The sequence below is a fragment of the Mesoplodon densirostris genome, chromosome 9 (genome assembly GCF_025265405.1).
Source record: "Mesoplodon densirostris isolate mMesDen1 chromosome 9, mMesDen1 primary haplotype, whole genome shotgun sequence".
NCBI lineage: Eukaryota > Metazoa > Chordata > Mammalia > Artiodactyla > Ziphiidae > Mesoplodon > Mesoplodon densirostris.
Window position 1 is genome coordinate 46,255,717 of NC_082669.1, and position 19,278 is coordinate 46,274,994.

General features: G+C 37.8%; 1 protein-coding gene across 6 annotated transcripts in view; it reads left to right on the top strand.

The window, feature by feature from the left end:
• The window catches only part of DGKB (diacylglycerol kinase beta), a 653,248-nt gene extending 634,177 nt beyond the window's left edge, over positions 1-19,071 (top strand). For all 6 annotated transcript variants that reach the window (XM_060107578.1, XM_060107580.1, XM_060107582.1 and 3 more), the window contains one exon: positions 18,964-19,071. In XM_060107578.1, coding sequence (XP_059963561.1) covers positions 18,964-19,071 — 108 coding nt within the window. The remainder of the gene's footprint in view (positions 1-18,963) is intronic.
• Positions 19,072-19,278: the final 207 nt, after the last annotated feature.

Genomic DNA, 19,278 nt, shown 5'->3' on the forward strand with positions numbered 1-19,278 from the left:
ACTCAAAGAATCACACAAATATAAAGCTTCAAGAAAGATGTAAGGTCCGTGAATGAAAGGTTCATGGTACTGTGAACTGTGACACTATGGAACTATGGTAATAAGAGAAGGTACAGTAGAGAGATCTGACCTTGTCAGAGGAGATCCAAGAAGACTTTCAAAGAAACTCAAAATAGACCTGAGAACTACGGGATGAGAAGCATATGACTAGGCATAACAGAGGGAAGAGTGTTCAATGCAGAGGGAACAACATGGATGGGAGGCAGCATGATGTTGACAAGGATTTGAACGATGACATGATGGCTGTGGAACAGAAGGAAGGGAGGTGTGGGGTGAGGCAGGTGATTCCATGGGAATCTGAGCTGCAGGACCTTCAATCATACAGGAAGAATTTTTAGCTTTAGTTTAAGAGTCAAGTGGAACTAAAGAGAGTTTAAGCAGGAAGGTGATGTGATCAGATTTGCATGGTGATAAGATCATTGTAGGTGGGGAATAGATTGGAAGGGAAGACAACCAGTTAGGAGATTTATGCAATTGTTCAGGCCTTAGAATGGTGGTGATAGAAAGACCAAAAAAAAAGTCAAGAGATACAGAAAATATTTGAGGGATAAAATTGATCAGACTTTGTAATAGATTGGTTATAGGAGGTAAAAGGAAGATGCCAGGGATGATCCATATTTCTGGCTTGAACAACTGAATAAATGATGGAACAGTTATCTGAAATAGGAGAATTTGGAAAGTAATTAGGCTATGTCCTCTCTACTCCAATTTAATTCAAATAATTATGCTCCCTAATCAATATCTTAGGCACATTATTAGGAATATCAATTATCATTGCATTATGGGATTGCAATTTTTTATGAGTAACATGTCAACATGTTGACTAGATTACCATGAAATAGTTTAACGTTGATGAGAAAGTCTTTTGGTCAATGCTGTGATGCTCCAAATAATGAAGGATATAGCTGAGAGTAGAAATTGGGTCATTTAAGAAGTTTCTCCTCACATTTTTGTCAGTATGGGCTTTTGGTCTCCCTTGGTTTAAAACACCCATACTTTCTGTGGGTTAGTAAATGCCTGACATGGATTTTTTTCTAGTCTTTCCTTTGGTAGACCTGGAGCCTGGCATGTGACTGAAATCCTACCAGGTGCTTCTGGCCTCCTCAGAGAGAAGGCAGATGACCATAAATATCATCTCAGTGTCACCCAAGGAATCCCAAAAGCCTTGTTGTCTCAAATGGGAGAGAGGTTAGCAAAATGTGTTTTCCATTGGACTAAACATAATTATGTTAAAAATAATAGGTAATGGTTATTAAGCATATAAATGACAGGCATAGCCTCTTTTGGTACTTGTGGTGGTCTTTTGAAGTAGGTGTATCATTATCCTCATTTAGTAAATAGAGACTGAGGCTCAAAAATGTTAGATCCTTTGGCCAGTGGCCAAGCTGGCACTCAAACCCTTGCCTCATGTCCTGAATCCATAATCTTAACCCCAATGCTATGTGAAAAAAACATGTAAAAAAGGATATATGAAATATTATGAAGAAGTAGAATCACAAGTTGTGAATATATTGCTAATATTGTTTGGTTATAGTCAAAGAGGAGAATTTTTTGTATTGTTTTGTTCTTTTTTAAAGTTTTTGTTTCTTTTTTCCCACAAGACAAAATATTTGGAGAGACCCTAGGAAAAGAAAAATAGTTACTGTGTTAAAGTTGTGGGTATAATTTGTCTGTAAAGACATGAAAATTATAAAAAACATTTTTAAAAATGTCATTGACCTTCCCTGGTAACCAACTTACAACCATAAAATAAAAGGAGAACCAAATTTATATCTTAAAAGAGATTTCAAATCCAGGTGTGAATATTTCCCGTGCAATGTGGCCAAATAGCCCATCACTTTCAGGAGAAAGTTTCTCTCTTCTTATTACCATACCTATTTAAAATTCCTGTGAATTTAATCAGCAAGTAAACCTCTCAAACCCATTTGTTAGAGATTTTATTATAAATCTTCACAATGAGTTCTTTGAATCTGATGTTAGATCAAAGACTTTGACATTAAACTTGGAAATTACTATCATTCCAGAAAATAATGGCTGGAATCATAAAGAAGCTGGCACAGGGATTTTAGAAAATTGTTCTGTTTCATTGCTTTGCTTTTTGGCAGTTATGGACCTGAAAATTTTAGCGTGCTCTTTATTCCTGCTGTCATATGGCTCAGCTACATGCATGCATTCAAAATGGTTTCCATTACTGGAAAGAGACAGTAGTACTCCAGAATCAAGCTACGTAACTTTTAATGTTCCAGGTAATTGCTAAATTAAGCTTTCCCTACAGATATTTTATGGCATTTATTTTGCTCTGAAAACCCCATTCATTTTTAAGGTAGCTGAATAAATCCAGTGATGATAAACTCTTAAAGAGGTGAATCAGGGAAAGAAGATTTTGGCTAGTTACGGGGAGAATATTTAAAAAGGAAAATGCTACCTGCTGATGTACTTTCTAACAAACACGGTATTATTAAGCCCACCCTGGTGCAAAGCAATAAAGAGATTAAGCATTTAAGCCAAATTTGATCAGTTGATATGTTACCAAAATTGGGAAAGCTAGTATATGTTCTAATTCAGTACTTTCACAGAATGAATTCTGAATGGTGGCACTCAGTATAGCAAAGACATGCCATTTGAAACTATTTCCACTTTTATTCATCTTTTAGCTATTGACCAATTAAGTCATAATTTTAAATTAAAATTGCTTCCTTCCACCTTATGCCTCATAATTCTAGATGCAATTTTCAGTATTTGACTGTAATTGCATCAGGGGTCAGCAGGTAGTGGTCTTTGGGCCAGATCTGCACAGCTACCTGTTTTTGCATAGTCAAAGACTTAAGAATATATTTTTGCATTTTTAAATGGTTGAAAAAAATCAAAAGAATAATAATAGTTCATAATGTTAAAATTACATGAAATTCAAATTTTAGTTTCCATACATAAAGTTTTACTGGAACACAGTCACATCCGTTTTTTTACATTTAGTCTGTGGATACTTTTGTGCTACAGTGGCAGAGACCATATAGACCACAAAGCCTAAAATATTTACCATATAGACCTTTACAGAAAATGCTTGCCAACCCCTAAATTGCATAAACATCCTATAGTATATAACTCTCAAATATGATTTCTAGATTTAGAATTAATATAAACAGTTTAGTAGCTTACATCACTTATATGCAAACTATTGTGACAAATGGAGGCATGCCTAGCCTAGATACATGTAATTTGAAGGTCTCACCCTCATTAATAGAAGAAGAATAGGCCTCTCTGAAGATTGATTGGAAATGTTTGTGTGATGGAACTTCTTTCCTTTTTTTTCCCTCCTACCTCCCTGGCTACTTGTCCGCATATTCTTTCATAGTATCTCACTCCTGCTTCACTATTATATGTCCATGTTCCCCCGTTATGCAGTCTAATGTCTGATATTCGCATTTGATACACATTTGTCCTTTAGTAATCTCTTTTCAATGGATGATGTTATTTATAGGATTGTTACACCCAAATCTGTCTCGAGACCTGTTCTCCCTTCTGAACACCAGACTTTCATATCCCAAAGACACTAAGCAGCTCCTTTAGAATGTCACACTCAACAGAGTTCACTAACTTCCTGGTTCTCACTCCTGCCAAAAATACATCTCTTTCTATAAAAAACCACCACCGCACACACATAGCAAACAAAGCTAAAAGCATGAAAGTCATGCTAGAATCTTTCTCTTTTCCAATACTCCACACATCCATCATGTCCTGCAGATTGTACCTCCTTGCTATCTCTCAAATCTGCCCTGTATTCTATCCCCATTGCCACTGCTGCAAGTAAAATCCATTTTACTTCTTTCTAGATTATTTTATTCACCTCCCATCTGATCTCCTTGTCTCTGTTATGGCACACAGACCCTAAGCTACACTTCCAGAGTGATGCTGCTAAGACTCAGTTTAATTATGTCCACTCCTTCCCCCATGATCTAAGTGGCATTGTTTTGTGCTCGCATTGCATTCTGAGAATATCTCCATAGCACAATGCGTGTTACATCCTACCACTGCATATGTTACCATCATTTGACTATGCGCACCTCAGTTATGTTTTAAAAAGTATCTGTTCAACTTGGAATCGCCAGCACTAAGCTGAAATAAGCTAGTACCTAGTAGATTAACAATAAGGCTAATTAAACTTGCGTTAAATTAGGTTATTTGGTTCCATTGATATTAGCTTTCAGCCATATGTTTGGGGGGTGAGTATTAGAAGGTGCTGGTCATTCGTTTAGTCAGTCAGTCAGATTCTGATGGGTCTTACCCCTTAGAAAGAGAAGTAAATGACAAATAGACCAGGGCTTCCCAAATTTAAGCATGCATGTGTATCACCTAGGGATCTTGTTACAAAGCAGAATCTGATTCAGGTCTTGGGTGGGACTGGGAGTCTGCATTTCTAACAGTGAAGTCAGTGTTCCTGGTTTGTGAACCACATTAGGAGAACCAAAGCATTAGAGAGGAAGACAGTTCACTGCAGAGGGATTTTTGCTTTTGCTGTTGTTAATTTTTTTTTTTTTTTGTCTGTGGCTCTATTTTTTCTTCTCAATTTTTTAATTTTATTTTTAACATCTTTATTGGAGTGTAATTGCTTTACATTACAATGCTGTGTTAGTTTCTGCTGTATAACAAAGTGAATCAGCTGTATGTATACACATATCCCCATATCCCCTCCCTCTTGTGACTTCCTCCCACCCTCCCTATCCCACCCCTGTAGGTGGTCACAAAGCAGTGAGCTGATCTTCCTGTGCTATGTGGCTGCTTCCCACTGATATCTGTTTTACATTTCATAGTGTATATATGTCAATGCTACTCTCTCACTTTGTCCCAGTTTACCTTTCCCCCTCCCCATATCCTCAGGTCCATTCTGTACATCTGCGTCTTTATTCCTGTCCTGCCCCTAGGTTCATGAGAACCATTTTTTTTTAGATTCCATATATATGTGTTAGCATATGGTAATTCTTTTTCTCTTTCTGACTTACTTCACTCTGTATAACACAGTCTAGGTCCATCCACCTCACTACAAATAACTCAATTTCGTGTCTTTTTATGGCTGAGTAATATTCCATTGTATATATGTACCACATCTTCTTTATCCATTCATCTGTCGATGGACACTTAGGTTGCTTCCGTGTCCTGGCTATTGTAAATAGAGCTGCAGTGAACATTGTGGTACATGACTCTTTTTGAATTATGGTTTTCTCAGGGTATATGCCCAGTAGTGGGATTGCTGGGTCATATGGTAGTTCTATTTTTAGTTTTTTAAGGAACGTCCATACTGTTCTCTATAGTGGCTGTATCAATTTACATTCCCACCAACAGTGCAAGAATGTTCCCTTTTCTCCACACCCTCTCCAGCCTTTTTTGTTTGTAGATTTTTTTGATGATGGCCATTCTTACCTGTGTGAGGTGATACCTCATTGTAGTTTTGATGATTGAGCTAATGATTAGTGATGCTGAGCATCCTTTCATGTGTTTCTTGGCAATCTATATATCTTCTTTGGAGAAATGTCTATTTAGGTCTTCTGCCCATTTTTGGATTGGGTTGTCTGATTTTTTGATATTGAGCTGCATGAGCTGCTTGTATACTTTGGAGATTATCCTTTGTCCATTGCTTCGTTTGCAAATGTTTTCTCCCATTCTGAGTGTTGTCTTCCTTTGCTGTTCAAAAGCTTTTAAGTTTCATTAGGTCCTATTCATTTATCTTTGTTTTTATTTCCATTTCTCTAAGAAATGGGTCAAAAAGGATCTTGCTGTGATTTATGTCATAGAGTTTTCTACCTATGTTTTCCACTAAGAGTTTTATAGTGTCTGGCCTTAGATTTAGGTCTTTAATCCATTTTGAGTTTATGTTTGTGTATGGTGTTAGGAAGTGTTCTAATTTCATTCTTTTACATGTAGCTGTCCAGTTTTCCCAGCACTACTTTTTGAAGAGGCTGTCTTTTCTCCACTGTATATTCTTGCCTCCTTTATCAAAGATGACGTGACCATATGTGCGTGGGTTTATCTCTGGACTTTCTATCCTGTTCCATTGATCTATATTTCTGTTTTTGTGCCAGTACCATACTGTCTTGATTATTGTAGCTTTGTAGGGTAGTCTGAAGTCATGGAGACTGATTCCTCCAGCTCTGTTTTTTTTTTCTCCAGATTGCTGTCGCTATTTGGGGTCTTTTGTGTTTCCATACAAACTGTGAAAATTTTTGTCCTAGTTCTGTGAAGAATGCCATTGGTAGTTTGACAGGGATTGCATTGAATCCGTAGATTGCTTTGGGTAGTATTGTCATTTTCAAAATATTGATTCTTCCAAATCCAAGAACATGGTATATCTCTCCATCTATTTGTAGCATCTTTAATTTCTTTCATCAGTGTCTTATAGTTTTCTGCATACAGGTCTTCTGTCTCCTTTGGTAGGTTTATTCCTACGTATTTTATTCTTTTCATTGCATTGGTAAATGGGAGTGTTTCTTTAATTTCTCTTTCAGATTTTTCATAATTAGTGTATAGGAATGCAAGAAATTTCTGTACATTAATTTTGTATCCTGCTACTCAACCACATTCATTGATTAGTTCTAGTAGTTTCCTGGTAACATCTTTAGGATTCTCTATGTATAGTATCATGTCATCTGCAAACAGTGACAGTTTTACTTCTTCTTTTCCGATTGGGATTCCTTTTATTTCTTTTACTTCTCTGATTGCTGTGCCCAAAACTTCCAAAACGATGTTGAATAATAGCAGTGAGAGTGGGAAACCTTGTCTTGTTCCTGATCTTAGTGGAAATGGTTTCAGTTTTTCACCATAGAGAACGATGTTGGCTGTGGGTTTGTCATATATGGCCTTTATTATGTGAAGGTAGGTTCCCTCTAAGCCTACTTTCTGGAGAGTTTTTATCATAAGTGGGTGTTGAATTTTGTCAAAAGCTTTTTCTGCATCTATTGAGATTGTTATATGTTTTTGTTTTGTTTTGTTTTGTTTTGTTTTGTTTTTTGCGGTATGCGGGCCTCTCACTGTTGTGGCCTCTCCCGTTGCAGAGCACAGGCTCCAGACGTGCAGGCTCAGCGGCCACGGCTCATGGGCCCAGCTGCTCCACGGCATGTGGGATCTTCCCAGACCAGGGCACGAACCCGTGTCCCCTGCATCGGCAGGCGGACTCTCAACCACTGCGCCACCAGGGAAGCCCTGTTATATGGTTTTTATCCTTCAGTTTGTTAATATGGTGTATCACATTGATTGATTTGCATATATTGAATAATTCTTGCATTCCTGGGATAAACCCCACTTGATCATGGTGTATGATCCTTTTAATGTGCTGTTGGATTCTGTTTCCTAGTATTCTGTTGAGGATTTTTGCAACTATATTCATCAGTGATATTGGCCTGTAGTTTTCTTTTATTGTGATATCTTCGTCTGGTTTTGGTATCAGGGTGACGGTGGCCTGAAGAATAAGTTTAAGAGTGGTTTTCCCTCTGCTTTATTTTGTAAGAGCTTGAGAAGGGTAGGTGCTAGCTCTTCTCTAAATGTTTGATAGGATTCACCTGTGCAGCCATCTTGTCCTGGGCTTTTGTTTGTTGGAAGATTTTTAAGCACAGTTTCAATTTCAGTTCTTGTGATTGGTCTGTTTATGTTTTCTACTTCTTCCTGGTACAGGAAGAACTAGGAAGGTTGTGCTTTTCTAAGAATTTATCCATTTCTTCCAGGTTGTCCATTTTATTGGCATATAGTTGCTTGTAGTAATCTCTCATGATCCTCTGTATTTCTGCAGTGTCAGTTGTTACTTACTGTTTTTCATTTCTAATTATGTTAACTTGAGTCTTCTCCCTTTTTTTCTTGGTGAGTCTGGCTACTGGTTTTTCAGTTTTGTTTATCTTCTCAAGGAACCAGCTTTTAGTTTTATTGATCTTTGCTATCGTTTCCTTTATTTCTTTTTCATTTATTTCTGATCTAATCTTTATAATTCTTTTCTTCTGCTAACTTTGGGGTTTTTTTTGTTCTTTTTGCTCTAATTGTTTTAGGTGTAAGGTTAGGTTGTTTATTTGAGAGTTTTCTTGTTTCTTGAGGTAGGATTGTATTGCTATAAACTTCCCTCTTAGAAGTGCTTTTGCTGCATTCCATAGGTTTTGGGTCATCGTGTTTTCATTGTCATTTGTTTCTAGGTATTTTTTGAATTCCTCTTTGATTTCTTCAGTGATCTCTTGGTTATTTAGTAGCGTATTGTTTGACCTCCATGTGTTTGTATTTTTTACAGATTTTTTTTCCTGTAATTGATATCTAGTCTCATAGCGTTGTGGTCAGAAAAGATACTTGATATGATTTCAGTTTTCTTAAATATACCAAGGCTTGATTTGTGACCGAAGATATGGTCTATCCTGGAGAATGTTCAATGAGCACTTGAGAAGAATGTGTATTCTGTTGTTTTTGGATGGAATGTTCTATAAATATCTATTAGATCTATCTGGTCTATTGTGTCATTTAAAGCTTGTTTTTCCTTATTTATTTTCATATTGGAGGATCTGTCCATTGGTGAAAGTGGGGTGTTAAGGTCCCCTATTATGATTGTGTTACTGTCAATTTCCCCTATTATGGCTGTTAGCATTTGCCTTATATATTGAGGTTCTCCTATGTTGGGTGCATAAATATTTACAATTCTTCTCCTTTTTTCTTGGATTGATCCCTTGATCACTATGTAATGTCCTTCTTTGTCTCTTGTAATAATCTTTATTTTAAAGTCTGTTTTATCTGATATGAGAATTGCTACTCTAGCTTTCTTTTGATTTCCATTTGCATGGTCTCTGTTTTTCCATCCCCTCACGTTCAATCTGTGTGTGTCTCTAGGTCTGAAGTGTGTCTCTTGTAGACAGCATATAGACAGGTCTTGTTTTTGTATCTATTCAACCAGTCTGTGTCCTTTGGTTGGAGCATTTAATCCATTTACATTTAAGGTAATTATGATGTTTATGTTCCTATTACCATTTTCTTTACTGTTTGGGATTGTTATAGTAGGTCTTTTCCTTCTCTTGTGTTTCCTTCCTAGAGAAGTTCCTTTAGTGTTTATTGTGATGTTGGTTTGGTGGTGCTGAATTTTCTTAACTTTTGCTTGTCTGTAAAGGTTTTAATTTCTCCATTGAATCTGAGTGAGATCCTTGCTGGATAGAGTAATGTTTGTTGTAGGTTTTTCCATTTTATTACTTCAAATATGTTCTGCCACTCCCTTCTGGCTTGCAGAGTTTCTGCTGAAAGGTCAGCTGTTAACCTTATGGGGATTCCCTTCTATGTTATTTGCTGCTTCTCCTTTGGTGCTTTTAATATTTTTTCTGTGTATTTAATTTTTGATAGTTTGATTCATATGTGTCTTGGCGTGTTTCCCCTTGGATTTATCCTGTATGGGACTCTGCACTTCCTGGTCTTGATTGACTGTTTCCTTTCCCATGTTAGGGAAATTTTCAACTTAAAGCTCTTCAAATATTTTCTCAGACCCTTTCTTTTTCTCTCCTTCTTCTGGGACCCCTATTATTCAAATGTTGGTGCATTTAATTTTGTCCCAGAAGTCTCTGAGACTGTCCTCAATTCTTTTCATTCTTTTTTCTTTATTCTGCTCTGAGGTAGTTATTTCCAGTATTTTACCTTCCAGGTCACTTATCCGTTCTTCTGCCTCAGTTATTCTGCTATTGATTCCTTCTAGAGAATACTTAATTTCATTTATTGTGTTCTTCATCATTGTTTGTTTGCTCTTTAGTTCTTCTAGGTCCTTGTTAAATGTTTCTTGTATTTTCTCCATTTTATTTCCAAGATTATGGATCATCTTTACTATCATTACTCTGAGTTCTTTTTCAGGTAGACTGCCTATTTCCTCTTCATTTGTTTGATCTGGTGGGTTTTTACCTTGCTCCTTCATCTGCTGCATATTTCTCTGTCTTCTCATTTTGTTTAACTTACTGTGTTTGGAGTCTCCTTTTCTCAGGCTGCATGTTCGTAGTTCCTGTTGTTTTTGGTGTCTGCCCCTTGTGGGTGAGGTTGGTTCAGTGGCTTGTGTAGGCTTCCTGGTGGAGGGGACTGGTGCCTGTGCTCTGGTGGGTGGGGCTGGATCTTATCTTTCTGGTGGGCAGGACCATGTCAGGTGGTGTGTTAGGGGTTTCTGTGAAGTTATTATGATTTTAGGCAGCCTCTTTGCTAATGGGTGTGGTTGTGTTCCTGTCTTGCTAGTTGTTTGGTATGGAGTGTCCAGCACTGGAGTTTTCTGGCTGTTGGGTGGAGCTGGGTATTAGTGCTGAGACAGAGCTCTCTGGGAGAGCTCTCACAGATTGATATTACATGGGGATGGGAATTCTCTAGTGGTCCAGTGTCCTGAACTTGGCTCTCCCACATCAGAGGCTCTGGCCTGACAGCAAGCCGGAGCACCAAGACCCTGTCAGCCACACGGCTCAGAAGAAAAGGGAGAGCAAAAGAAAGAAAAAAATAAATTAACTTTAAAAAGGGAAAAAAAATTTTAATAGATAATAATAATAATTTTAAAAAAGAGAGCCACAAAACCAATAAAGAAATCCAGCAATGATAACAAGTGCTAAACACTAAACTAAGATAAACATAAAAATCAGAAACAAGTCAGTCGCAGACAGCAAACCCCAAGTCTACAGTTGCTCCCACAGTCCGCCACCACAATTTTGAGATGATTCGTTGTCTATTCAGGTATTCCACAGATGCAGGGTACATCAGGTTGATTGTAGGGGTTTAATCCACTGCTCCTGAGGCTGCTGGGAGAGATTTCCCTTTCTCTTCTTTGTTCGCACAGCTCCTGGGGTTCAACTTTGGTTTTGGCCCCACCTCTGCATGTATGTCACCCTTAGGCATCTGTTCCCCACCCAGACAGGAGGGGGTTAAAGCAGCGGCTGATTAGGGGGCTCTTGGTCATTCAGACCAGTGGGAGGGAAGGGTACGGTAGTCATAATTGGAATGCAAGGCCAGCCTGTGGTGGCAGAGGCCGGTGTGACGTTGCAACAGCCTCAGGCGTGCCCTGTGTTCTCCCAGGGATGTTGTCCCTGGATCATGGGACCCAGGCAGTGGCAGGCTGTAGAGGCTCCCGGGGTGGGAGGTGGTGTGGATAGTGACCTGTGCTTGCACACAGGCTTCTTGGTGGCTGCAGTAGCAGCGTTAGCGTTTCATGCCCATCTCTGGGGTCCGAGCTGATAGCTGCAGCTCGTGCCTGTCTGTGAAGCTTGTTTAGGCAGTGCTCTGAATCCCCTCTCCTCATGCACCCCTGAACAATGGTCTCTTGCCTCTTAGGCAGTTCCAGACATTTTCCTGGATTCCCTCCCAGCTAGCTGTGGCGCACTAGCCCCCTTTAGTCTGTGTTCACGCAGCCAACCCCAGTCCTCTTCCTAGGATCTGACCTCCGAAGCCTGAGCCTCAGCTCCGAGCCCCAACCCGCCCTGGTGGGTGAGCAGACAAGCATCTCAGGCTGGTGAGTGCTGGTCAGCACCGATCCTCTGTGCGGAAATATCTCAGCTTTGCCCTCTGCACCCCTGTTGCTGCGTTGTCCTCCATGGCTCCACAGCTTCCCCCGTGCCCACCCCCAGTCTCCACCGGTGAAGGGGCTTCCTAGTGTGTGGAAATTTTTCCTCCTTCACAGCTCCCTCCCAGAGGTTCAGGTCCCATCCCTATTCTTTTGTCTCTGTTTTTTCTTTTTTCTTTTGCCCTACCCAGGTACGTGGGTATTTTCTTGCCTTTTGGGAAGTCTGAGGTCTTCTGCCAGCATTTAGTAGGTGTTCTGTAGGAGTTGTTCTACATGTAGATGTATTTTTGATGTATTTGTGGGGAGGAAGGTGATCTCCACGTCTTACTCCTCTGCCATCTTGAAGGTCCCCTCATTGTTAATTTTTTTAACATTCGTATCAAAATAATATGTGCACATTAAAAAAAACAGAATGTATAGCGTTCCAAGAAAAATGGCTAGCTTCTCTCCCATCATTTCTGTGTTACCAGGTCCACTCTTTGATTCTTTGGCTGTCTCTTCTGATTGTTTACTATATGTCTGTAAACAATCTGCTGTAATTTTTTTGACTTAATAGTTTTAGGTATATTCTACTTAATTTATGCTATAGAAAGTGGTTTTTAATATTCTTACATTACTCCATTTAACTCTTACTAATAGTTAATATGTACTGAGTGATTTTTATGTGCCAGGTAACATTCTAAGCATTTTGTGCACATTGATTCATTTAGTCCTTACAAGAAACCAATGAAATGGACACTATATTAAAGTCTCTATAGTATTTTTTTAATGGAACTTTATTTTATTTATTTATTTTTGGCTGCATTGGGTCTTTGCTGCTGCATGTAGGCTTTAGTTGTGGTGAGCAGGGGCTACTCTTCGTTGTGGTGCACGAACTTCTCATTTCAGTGGCTTCTCTTGTTGCAGAGCATAGGCTGTAGGCATGCGGGCTTCAGTAGTTGTGGCACGTGGGCTCAGTATTTGTGGCTCATGGGCTCTAGAGCACAGGCTCAGAAGTTGTGGTGCACAGGCTTAGTTGCTCCATGGCATGTGGGATCTTCCCGGGCCAGGGCTTGAACCCCTGTCCCCTGCATTGGCAGGCGGATTCTTAACCACTGTGCCAGCAGGGAAGCCCAAAGTCTCTACAGTATTGATGAGGGAAATGAATTATAGTCATCTGCCCAAAGTCTCCAGATAGGAAGTGGTGGACCCTGGCAGTCTGATTTTTAACCAGTATGCTGTTCTGCTTCTGAAGAAAAATTTTATTTAAATCAATATAAAACATGTAGTGATTGAGATTATGAAAATGTTGTCAACTGTAGAACCAAGTACTGTCACACAATTACATTTTCTTTCCTATAAAGCTTTTATAATCTCTTTTTTCTTTGTAAAGTCATCATTATAATAATTCTCATTTTTTTAAAACTACACGGTATCAATTAATCTATTATCCCCACTCCCTTCTTTATATGGCAGAAGCCCTTCCCTGCAGGTTTCTTGCTAGGTTTCTTGCAGATCTCTCATCCTGGGTCTCAGTTGGATACTCTTTTTGTTGTTATTCTTGTTTTTAATAAACTTAATTTTTACAGCACTTTTAGGTTCACCATAAAATTGAGACGAAGGTACAGAGTTTCCCATATACCTCCCACCACCCGACACACATAGCCTCCCCACTAGCAGAATTCCCCACTGAAATGGTATCTTTGATATAATCAATGAACCTACATTGACACATCATAATCATCCAAAGTCCATAGTTTGCACTAGGGTTCACTCTTGGTGTTGTTCATTCTATGGGCTTGGACAAATGTATAATGTCTTGTATCCATCATTATAACATCCTAAAGAATATTTTCACTGCCCTAAAAATCCTCTGTGCTTCATCTATTCATCACTCTCCCCCATAAACCCTAGCAACCACTTATCTTTTTACTGTCCCCGTAGTTTTCCCTTCTCTAGAATGTCATATAATTGGAATCATACAGGATGTAGCCTTCTCACATTGACATCATTCAGTTAATAATATGCGTTTAAGTTTACTCCATGTCTTTTCATGGCTTGATAGGTCATTTCTTTTTAGCACTGAATAATATTCCTTTGTCTGGATATACCACAGTTTATATATCCGTTCACCTACTGAAGGGCCTCTTGGTTGCTTCCAAGTTTTGGCAGTTATGAAAAAAGCTGCTGCAGACATCTGTGTACAGGTTTTTATACAGACATATGTTTTCAACTTTTTTGGTTAAATCCCAAGAGTGCAAACACTGGATCATATGATAAGAGTATATTTAGTTTTGTAAGAAACCTCCATACTGTCTTCCAAAGTGGCTGTGCCATTTTGCATTCCCAGCACCTATGTATGGGAGTTCCTGTTACTCCACATCCTCACCAACATTTGGTGTTGTCAATGTGACCCTCTGTTTTTTTAATCTTTCTTGGCTCACGCATCTATTCTGCTGGAGAACACACTCAAAAATGTTTCAAAGGACATGTAAATGGTAAATTCTCTAGATCCTTTTATGAATGAAAGTATCTTCATTGTACCCTTGCACTTAATCAATCCATTGACTAAGTATAGAATTCTAAGATAAAATTAACTTTTCTTCTGGGGTTTGAAGGTTTTTCTCCATTTTCTTCTACCACTCATGTTTTTGAGAAGCTTAATGCCATGCTGATTTTTATTTTTCTGTAAGTGACCTGTTTTTCCTCTCAGAGGGCACTTAGAATCTTCTTTATCTCACTGTGCTTTGAAATTTCAAAATAATATGTTATTTGAGCTGGGCAGGACAGGGGTCAAAGTTTGAGGGAAGGTTCTCCAAAGCACTAATTGACACAAAAGTGCAGAGGTGGGAATTAACAAGGAGTGCTTGGGAGATTTGAGAGTCAGCTTTCAAAACCCAGCTCTTGCACTTACCAACTTGAGTGGTGTAGTGCAAGTTACAGAACCTAAGTTTCTGTCCTGTATTGTAAAATAAGGGTGTTGGCACCTACCTCCCAGGGTTGTTGAGAGGGTAAAATTAGATAATATAGAAAAAAAATTATGAAAAAAATATTCTTTTGATATTAGATATGAGAATTCCTTAAAGATAGAATAGATCCACCTTTATTCCGATCTTATCAGGATGCTTTGATAAGCACTTGCTTCGGTAGATGTGTCATTCAGGGACTGGGTGTTAAGTAGGGTTTTTCTATCACATGAGGAAGAAAAATAACTACTCTTCACAATGGAGAGTATTAGGAATAGTTGATGCTGAGAGACAGGGAGCTAAGAAAGAAAATAGCAATGAGCTGGGCCAAATACTGCTTGGAGAATGAGTTCAGGAAGACCTTCTAGTCTTCCTCAATTTTAGTTAGACTAAAAGTCTTCAGAGAGAACACAAAAGTCTAGTGGGACTAGACACTGTTCACCGTGTACTGTAAGATATAAACCTCTCTTCTTTCCCTTTTAGGACATCATTTTTCAATTCTATGTTCTTCGATAATATTACTTTTATGGGAGTAGACTTTTGTCAAGAGCAACTCAAAGAGCTGGATGAAACAGGTAGCCTGTGACTAATGTGTGTAAAGCACTTAGCATAATACTCAGCACACAGTAAAAGCCAAATCTTGTTATTTTTATTCTTGTTATTATTGGTCATATTACAGTTATGAGGTGGAGCTGTCTCTCACACCATGCAACCCTGACAATGTCATAGAAACAAGAAAACTGTGCCTTATAATCCTTCATCTGGTTTCTATGTGTGAATTTTTATTTCATATTGAATAATTATAAAACTGAAACTGAAATCAATTTTTTTCTGTTTATATTTTTAGATGTGTCCAATTTGAAGTAGGAAGATAGAAGTAGAAAGAGTCATGAGACTTTTGCTGCTGTTGTTTTCCAAAGGAATAGATGATAAGTAGAAATGAAGAGTTCTTAATAGAACATCATTCTAATTCTGACAATATCTATCTTGCATTTTTAGCAATGCTCTTTGACCTTCGTACAGCCATTCCAGCTCCTAGGAGCCCCATCACCATTGCTTATGAGTGCCCACAATTACCTCTCAATTATAATCTCAGGTTCTATTCCAAACTAAACAGTCTTGCAAACTGCCTTGCCCATAGCTGGTGCTCCATAAATATTTGATGTATTGAGAAACAACTAAGAAGTAACTACCTGACTCTTAAAAAAATGGAAACACTCAAAGAGAACCTAATGTTTGGTTCATGTTTTCAGATTGCTGAGGCTTAATATAATAAAATCTTTGGGGGATAAAATCTGCTCCTTACTCCATATTGTTTTTCTTGTAGATAACAGGTTCTCAAAAAAAGTAGTAATAAAAATATAAGGATGTGGAGTTGAAACAGGCATCTGAGTCATTATCCCATGCCTGGTGAGGCACCCTTAACCAGGTTCCCCCTACACAGGCCATCTGAACCTAAATTACACTTAAGTCTCTACAGCTTTCTGAAACCTCACCTGGACTTTCTGTGACTACAGTACCAACAGTTCACCTGGACTGGAATTTTTCTCATCCTTAATGGAGTAGTTTTTGCTCTGCTCAAATATACAAAGACCTATAATTATCTGATGACATAATATATGCAAAGAGCCTGGATACATACTAGACATCTCATGAGTGCGAGTTTCCTCCATGTAATCTCCCCTAAGAGGAAAACAGCCAATTGTTTCTCATTTTTATGAATAACAGAAAGATGTAGATTGCATTTTGTATGGAAATAATGTTAAATTAAAGAAAGAGTTGTGTACCTTGACCATGGGAGTGCTTAAACAACCAAGAAGATAGATTACAGATAATTTTTAAAATAGGACCATTATCCTGCTTTGAAACTATAACCTAGAATTCAAATTAGTCAGTAGTATGGATTAAGGGTCCCACTGTGTCAAGAGCACTGAATGAGATACTGTGCTATTTTTCAAAGGAATAACAACATGTGGTTTCTTTTAAAAGGGATTGTTAATAAAAAGATAGCTATGATCAAACAAAATCCAAATAACTTTAAAAATACAAAGGGCAAACAAAATCTCATACACAATAAGTTGCGGTATTTTGGCTATGCTTTGTCATAAATTGATGCTAATCTTTTGTGACTGGAATGATATATTTCTTCCAACATCTTAACAACAATAATTTGTTAATAATGATCTTGTTTTCCAAAAGGCTCTAATAGGGCTTCCCTGGTGGCGCAGTGGTTGAGAGTCCGCCTGCCGATGCAGGGGACACGGGTTCGTGCCCCTATCCTGGAAGATCCCACATGCCGCGGAGCGGCTGGGCCCGCGAGCCATGGCCGCGGAGCCTGTGTGTCCGGAGCCTGTGCTCCGCAACGGGAGAGGCCACAGCAGTGAGAGGCCCGCGTACAGCAAAAAAACAAACCAAAAAAAAAAAAAAAAAAAAAAACAAAAGGCTCTAATATTATCATACTCTCTAAAGGATTTAGCCCAGCAACTGTGAATCAGAAATCTTTATTTTTTTACCTTAGCTACTTATGTTCTGTTTGAATCTAAGGTTATGACATAAGTAATATATGTTCACTGCCTCATCAGGTACTCATTTTAAACTAACATTTTTGTATAAAAAGTTTCATTTTTATTTTCAGCATTAAAAAAAAATAGTGCCTTTCTGCTTAGCCTTGTATTTCAGCATCTATAACACTATTGAACGTGCTTGTTAAATTTCTCTTTCTTACTTGACTATAGTTTACTGGGGGTAGAGATTGTGCTTTGTCTGTTTATTAGAGGTTCATGGTACAGTGTCTGAGGCATAGTAGGGGCTTGATACATTTTGTGAAATGAATAAATGAGTGAATGATGGTGTATTAGGTTTTATACTCTAGAGGAGTATAAAATCAATGGCATAAGGTAGGGCATAATCTAAAAGTGAATTATTAGGAGAGAAAATCTGGTAGAGATCTTTTTCAATCTACATAGATAGGTGCATTCTAGCATCTTAACTATCTGGCTATTGATTCCCCAATTCATAAGATAAGAAAAATAAAATAAAACGAAATCAGATATCCAGAGAGTTTGAGGCTGGTTTAGCCTGGTGGCCTTTTACAGGTGCAATTTATTTTTACAGTACAAAGAGCACTGAATCTTCCCAGAATAACCTGATTCCAACAGAGTTAAATAAAGAGTTGTTCATTTATCCTGATTTTTAACATAGTTCTGTCTTTCTAGACTGTGAAGTAAATCTCCATTTCCCAACAGCCCCAGTGCTGATAATGATCCTTTCCACGTGACATCCACTTTTTTTTTGTTTCATTGCTATTAGTCAATGACAAGTGAAGGATATTCATTTTAACTTGAAAATGTCAGCTATGCACTTTAAGAGATATATTTTTGCAGCTTTTAATGAGGTAGTGTTTCTTTTTGAAAGAAATACTCATCTCTGATGCGGGTGCTGTGCTGGTGACAACTGATATTTAATAAGCGATGGTTCTTATATTAGTTGCAGTTCTCTAAAGAAAATGTCTCAGATTGCTTTTGAAAAACTCTTAGCGTCACTAGCCCAAAGGCAAGATGTGACCTTTTTATTACATAATGAGAATCATTTATTATCTTACAATGTATCTTAAAGTCACAGACAAAATGCCACTTTGATAATTGCTTTCAATTAGCTTTGAGCATAGCATATATTCATAAAATGTCTTCTCTAATTTAGGCTTGAATTAGAGAAAATTGCAGACATAATCTACTTTAAGGTTGTCTCATTTAAGGTGATTCGTAGTTTTATTTCAAAGAAATCAAAAAGAGTAGCTTTAGAACAGTCTCTCAGAATGTTTTAAGCAGGCTTTTCAATATTTGATTCTATTCTATTACCAATTAATTAACAAATTAGAAAGCTAGTTCATCATTTCTGACCTTTTATGCACGTTAACTTTTGACTTTCATCCGTAATGATTGTTTTGAAATTAAGCCTTGCAGTTCATATTGAAAGAGAGAAACAATCTGATTAGCAGAGTAAATAAGGCTTGCCTTGATATCAGGTACATCTTGATGTTGGGCTATAACTGGGATTCTGAATACTATAATGGTGCAGCCTTTCCTATCTTAAGTAAATAATACATAACTAATGGTCAATAAATTATACTAGATAATCATGTGGCATGAACAAGGAATTTGGGGGTGTTATTACAAGTGAGGTTAGAAGTAATATGATATTTAAAATGTAATTTCAATTAAATTTAATTTCTTGGTATCATCCTGAGCATTGGAATATAGTTTAAATACATACCTTATCTTCCTTAAAAATATTTTTGAAATAATAGAAACTCTGAAAATACATTTTGCACTTGTGTTGTTTCAGTAATTCAGGGGATATTATTAACCTTAAGAGAGATTCTCAGAAATTGATGTTGTATCTGGAGATTACTCTACCCTCTTTCTCTTTTTTTTTCCTTAGATAAAAATTATGCACAAGAACCAAGCCCCGATGCTGATGGGCCCTCCTCCAAAAACCGGGTTGTTCTGCTCCCTCATCAAAAGAACAAGAAACCTAAGCAAGGAATAATCCTGTATCTTTTCATTCTTAGAGATTTAATTAGCATAATTGGGCCATGGAACACTTATGCTGGAAATCGTTGAACAATTTCAAGTCTCCTGCTCATGCAAAATCATGGAATTGGTTTAACAGTTTTTGTTACTGAGCTAATGTAAAATCCAGCTATTAGAAAACTTAATGTCTCAGTTTTTAGAAGCATCTTTGCATGAAGAAAGC